Genomic DNA, 5,891 nt, shown 5'->3' with positions numbered 1-5,891 from the left:
ATGGAGGCCAAGAAGAAGAAGAAGGAGAAAGGCTGGACACGGCCCGATTGCTCCATCTTGCCCCCTGAATCCCCATTCTAGAAACCCCAAAAATCTATTTTTCACCCCATGATAAATTCCTATTATTATACTTAAACTTTCATGGCTCACAATTCTTCATATAAGGTTGGTAATCGTTTTTTCCAAGGGCTAAATCAAACGAACAGGGGTCTTGGGCTCTGTGCCAAGGTCTCTGAGCCCCCTGGACAGGGGCTCGAGTCCTCCAGGGCAGCCAGAGGAATTTCCTGGGTTCTGACAAGTAGCCCTGTTGCAGTCCCTGCATACAAGAGTTTACTTGATCACTTTGATGCCAGGGAGCACCAAGAACTTGAACCTTCCTGGAGTCCTGCCCTGCCTGCCTATCACGGAGCAGAGGGAAAAGATGAAGAACCTGGGTGGTGGTTGAGCCAAATTGGCATTTTGCCATTTCTGAGTTCCTCCCAGCTTTTGCAGCAGGGCAACAACCCCATCGCTGCAAAGCACTTCCTTTTGAAAGGCACATGCAGACCTCACTGGAAGGGGCTCTTGAAGGAGCTGCTGCAGTTGGCAACAGGAGCTGTTGTTGAATTGTTCACGTTGCTTAACCCCCCTGCAAAATGCCATCAAGAGGCTGAGGAACGACACAAAAAGATTACCCTGGAGAATGGGAGGCCAAAAGCTTGGAAAAGGAGGAAAGAAACGCTCTGATGATGACGATGACAAAAAAAACCCAAACAAATTTATTTTGACGGCAAATGAACACCGGCCGCCCTCCAGCCCTCCCAGGCTGGCAGGCCGAGCGGTGCCGTTCCCATGGCATGAGGTGCTGGCAGCCTGCGGAGAGAAACCAGAGAGCCACGGTCAGTGGCAGCAGGCTCCTGTCCCCCTGTCCTGCCATGGCCTGTGCCCGGGCCAGGCTGCTGGCTCTGCTCAGAGCCTAAACCTCCCGACCCATTCTCTGTTTTTAGAGAAGGGCAGCGTGGCAGGCCACGTTCCACCTCCTCTGCTTAATCATGGCACAGCAACCTCCTCAGCAGCTGCAAGAGCGGGATGCCCGTGTGCCCGCTGCCGTCTGCCTGGAGCCCTTCTGCCAGCCGAGCTGTGGAGCCGGGTGCCCACCTCTGGGGAGCTGCTGCCAGGAGAGGAGCCGATCCCAAACCAGGTCCTCGTCCTTCTGGAAGGGGCTGTCCCTGCAGACCGTGGCCCCTGGGGCAGCGCTGGCACTGGACCAGCTCCACGGACACTGCAGGCGCTTCCCTGTCCGGTCTGGGCACCAGGTGTAATCCTCCTGGGAAAACAAAAGAACAATTGCATGAAAGTCAGTTCAAAACAAGACCTGGAAACAAGAAAAAGCACAAAGCCTGTCACCGTTTCACAGGCCTGAGGAGGGTCTGACCACTCCAGGTGAGAATTAAACCTGTCCAGGGGTGGGGAAAATCCCCACCTTTCCTGCCCGTAAACGCACCCCTTCCTCAAGGGCCTGCAGAGCAGACCAGCTGGGGCACGGCTTCAGAACCCGTCCCCCCTCTGCCGCCCCCATCCACATGGATGGATGCTTTTGTCAGGCTGGCTGCCCCTGCCTCAGCCCGTGCCAGGCTGGCTGGCAGAAGCTGTCAGCAAGGCCAGGAGCTGGCTCCCCTTCCACAACATCCGTGCCCTGTCCCGCCAAAAAGCAGCTCGGCGGCCGGCAGAAAAATTAATATTCCCCAGCACTGCCGAGCGGGGAACCTCCGGCATGTGGCCAGGCCGAGCCCTGCCGTGCCTGGAAGCACCAGCATCCCCCCGCCCCTGCGCCGGCTGGGGACTTATCTTGATTTCATCGGAGTGCAGAGCGTGTCCTTCAGGCAGGGGCCGCAGCCAAAACCAATTGGCTCTGCCCCGCCAGCGGCCAGCTCCAGGATGTGTTCCCAGCTCCACGTTGTGCTCCAGAAGAACACGCCAGCTGTGCCTCGGCTTGCGGGGACATCACGATGCCATTGAGCTGCAGGGGGATGTTTCCTCTGTCCCAATCCGTGTCACCTTCACTGCACTGCCACCACTTCTCCAATGGGACAGGCAGCACGGAGCCGCTCCCCCCACAGCTCGTGGGGACCAGTGGAAGCAGCATCTCCTCGGCTGCGCTCTCTCCTCCGCGCCGCGGCCGCAGGGAAACGCTCCGGGGTTTTCTTCCAGTGCCACGAGACGCGTGCCGCTGCTGCTTGCTGGGCTCCTGGATCCTACTGTGCTCAGGGATGCATCTCTGCTGTCTCCTGGGCCAGGCAGGGCTCCTGCAGCCAAGAATGCTCAAAAAGGTCCTCCAAGCATGGCCTGTGTGTGGGCTCCATGGATAAACACCACCTGATGAAGTGCTGGCACTCTGCGGAGAGAAACCAGAAGGCTCCTGTCCATGCTCTCCCACATTCCACAGTGCCCAGGCAACACCAGCAGTGCTCAGAGCTGCACCCAAAAGCTTCCTATTGATCCTCTCATGCGGAGGACACCAGCACAGAGGCAAGGTGCCACCTCCTCCAGCTAAGCCCAGGAGATCCACCTCCTCACCAGCTGCAAGAGCAGGATGCTTATGTGCCAGCTGCCCCTCCCAAGCCCGTTCTTCCCCTCGTGCCTTGAAGGCGCATCCCCACCTTGAGACACCCGCGGCGGGAAGACGAGCTGGCCCCGGACGATGTTCTCGTTGGTGCGGAAAGGAAGGTGCCCGCAGACCAGCTCATAGAGCAGGATGCCCAGGGACCAGATAGTGGCTGGCTGGCCATGGTAGCAGCCAAAGCGGATCCACTCCGGTGGGCTGTACTCCGGCGTTCCTATGGGACACGGGCGCAGCTCATCAGGCCCATGCTGCTCCCTCCCTCCCGCCCTCCCTCCCTCCCAGCCAGCTCCCGTTCCACAGCAGCCAGCCCCTGCCCTGCCAAAAAGCAACTTGGCTGCAGCTGGCTGAAGAAGGATTCCCCCTCCTTCCTTCCCCCCTCTTCCCCCTCTGCCAGCAAAGCGGGGAACTCAGCTGCCCGGCTGGGCCCCGGCTTGGGCTCACCTGACATCCGGGTGTAGATCGTGTCCTGGAGGATCGTGCCGCAGCCGAAGTCAATGAGCTTGGCCTCGCCCGTGGCCAGGTCGACGAGGACGTTCTCGGCCTTGATGTCGCGGTGCAGGACGCCGCGGCTGCTGCAGTGCCGCACGGCCTCCAGCACCTGGCGGAACAGCCCCCGCGCCACGGGCTCCGTCAGGAACCGCCGCTCATGCAGGAAGTACCAGAGGTCCTGACAGCGCTGCGGACGCTCCGTGACCAGCGCGAAGCCCTCGGGCACCTCGAACCAGTCCAGGAGCCGCACGACGCCGCGGAAGCCAGGCCGCAACACCATCCACAGCAGCGCCAGCTCCAGGGGCACAAGGGCGCCGTTGCCTTGCGGGGGGACCGCGATGCCGTCAGCGGGGCCGATGCTGCGCCGCGCCTCGGGCAGCCCCTGCCCGGCCTCGCCGCGGCTCGCCATGGCCCGGCCCAGGGCGCTGCGCGGCCCCCGCTCACTCCACGCTCGCTGCCCTCGCAGCGTTCCGGCTGCCGCCCTGCCGGGCCTCGCCTCAGCCCCGCCCGGCCCGCCCCGCCGGCTCCTCCCGCTGGCCCCGCTCACTCACCAGCCGCGCCCACTCCGAGATGCGCCCCCGGGACACCCGCTTGATGGCCACCTGCGAGCCAAGGCGAGCGGCGGGCTGAGCTCGTCGCCCGCCGCCCACCGCCCACCGCCGCCCTCCGAGCCGGCCCCGTCTCTTACCGGGGCGCCGTCGGCGAGCCGGGTCCCGGAGTAAACGCTGCTGCAGCCGCCGCTGCCCAGCAGCGGGCCCTGCCGGTAGAGCTGCTCCAGGGGAGGCTTCTCCGCCCGTGCGGGCGGCACCGCGCTCCCGCTCTTCCGCCCGGGGCACCCGCCCGCCCGGCGCGCTGCTGCTTGCCGAGCCGCCCCGGGCTGCGGCGGCTCGGGGCCGGCGGCCGAGCTGGCGAGCGGCGGAGCTCGGAGCGGGGAAGCTGCCGGCCACGCTCTCGGCCACGGGGCGGGAGCCGGGCGGCAGCGGAGCGGCTGCGGGCGGAACCGCGGCAGGGGCTTCGTTCGGGGCCGGGGCCTCGGCCGGGGCTGGGCCAGAGCCCGCGCCAGGCCGAGCCAAAAGACCGCGATGCTCCGCCAGCACCAGAGCAAGCGGCTCTTCCAGCGGCGCCACAGCCGGTACGGAGAGAGCCCGGCCGAGGCGGAACCACGGCGGGCCGGGCAGGGGCGGGCACGGGGCGGCCCCGCCAAGGGGCGCCTTGCGGGACGCGGCATCAGCCGGGCTGGGAGAGGCGGAACACGGACGGCACGGCCCGGCACGGCACGGGACGGGAATACAGTGAGTGGGAGGGAGAAGGGGATGCGGAGGGAGGGAAAAGTCGAGCGGAACACCGATTGAGAAAAGCACTGCTGCCGCTGCTGCTGCTGCTGCTGCTGCTGCTGCTGCTGCTGCTGCTGCTGCTGCTGCGGAGCCGCCGGAGCTCGCGGCCGTTCCTCCGTTGCCCCGCGAACCCAACGGAGGAGCCGCCGCACGCCCCAAGGAACGAAAGAGAGAAACAAACAAATCACACCCCAAAGTCATTCCTATTAGAGAAGTAACCAAAGAAAACAGTGTAGCAATAAAGAAGGGTGTTGGCTTGTGGCTTCTTTCTTCTTTGCGTGAGACGCAACATTTCATGGGTGTGATAATCGAGTTCACTGGATTTAAGGATTATTAATTTTTTATTATTATTATTATGCAAGCAAGAATAAGCAAAGTTCAGCGCTGGGCGGCCGGGAGTCTCCGCTCCTCTAGGCTCGCACCGTTCCTATCCCCAAGGTTCAGCTTTTATTGCCTTCTTCTCCCGGGTCCAGGGATGACGTGGTCTGTCTTTTGCGCTTGCTCGTTCAGTTGCTAGGGCGTCTTTTTCTGCCTTCTGGTGGTCGTGGGATGAAGTGAGTGAACCGCTGAGTGAACTTTCCCTTATAAGGCATACCTATACAGTGCAATTTTCAGAACACTATACGATTCCTGCAAGCCTAAGCAATTCTTGTGAGTTTAAGGATTGTTGTTACAGCCTTCCTCTGTGACCGCTGGGTGAACTTTTCCTTATAAGGTATATCTTTACCATGGAATTCCCAAAGCACTATACGATTCCTGCAAGCCAAGCAACCATATGTGGCTGCACATTTAAGAATCAAGCGGTTTTAGCTATTTAGTTATTGCTTTTATATTGTATAATTATTTAGCTATTGATTTCATTAATGAACAAATGTATTGCTACTTATTACAATCCCCCATTTTTTTTTTACCAATTTTGATCATTAAATCTTTTTAGTTCCTTCCTAGTGTGAAAAATGCATGTATTCTATTATTGCCTTTTCGCAAATATTAAAATGAATATTCTATGTGTTGTGTTAGAAAGTAATGCTGTATTAGTTTTCTTAAGTACTGTGTTAAATATAGTTTTAGGTTATAAAAATTGTTAAAATAGAAATGATGCTATGTAGGATACTTTTTTAAAAAGAAAAGACTCGCAGTGAGATAGCAGCCACAGGACACCTAAATCTTTGAGAGAAGAAGAATTTATGGCCCTCTTATCAGAAGAAACCAACTTCTTCTCGCCTCGAAGGCGCTGTTAGGATTTGGAGGAAGAAGTTGACGATGACCAGACAGAATACTGTGTTTGAATGGAATTGATGCATCATGTATGAAGTGTATGAATATGCAACAGGCTATTGTTTTTAAGGGTTAATCCTTTGTTAACAGGGGTCCTTTTCGGGCTTGTGCTGCCCAGAAAAAGGTCCCGGACATCCGTAACTCTTTGTCTTTATTGTCTCATATTGTCCTAATTCAGTTTGTCCAAA

At 58.9% G+C, this 5,891-nt stretch overlaps 1 protein-coding gene across 1 annotated transcript; it reads right to left on the bottom strand.

The window, feature by feature from the left end:
• Window positions 1–1,858: 1,858 nt before the first annotated feature.
• Window positions 1,859–4,319, bottom strand: LOC139603626 (serine/threonine-protein kinase pim-1-like). The gene is given in 6 exon segments (XM_071454517.1): window positions 1,859–2,248; window positions 2,250–2,374; window positions 2,640–2,816; window positions 3,044–3,412; window positions 3,639–3,693; window positions 3,780–4,319. Coding segments are annotated over 6 exon segments (1,656 nt in total).
• Window positions 4,320–5,891: the final 1,572 nt, after the last annotated feature.

Source organism: Agelaius tricolor, unplaced genomic scaffold, assembly GCF_023055355.1.
Source record: "Agelaius tricolor isolate 1412-34295 unplaced genomic scaffold, bAgeTri1.0.p SCAF_40, whole genome shotgun sequence".
Lineage (NCBI taxonomy): Eukaryota > Metazoa > Chordata > Aves > Passeriformes > Icteridae > Agelaius > Agelaius tricolor.
Note: the sequence above shows the minus strand (reverse complement) of the source record. Positions and strands in the feature narration are given on the sequence as shown.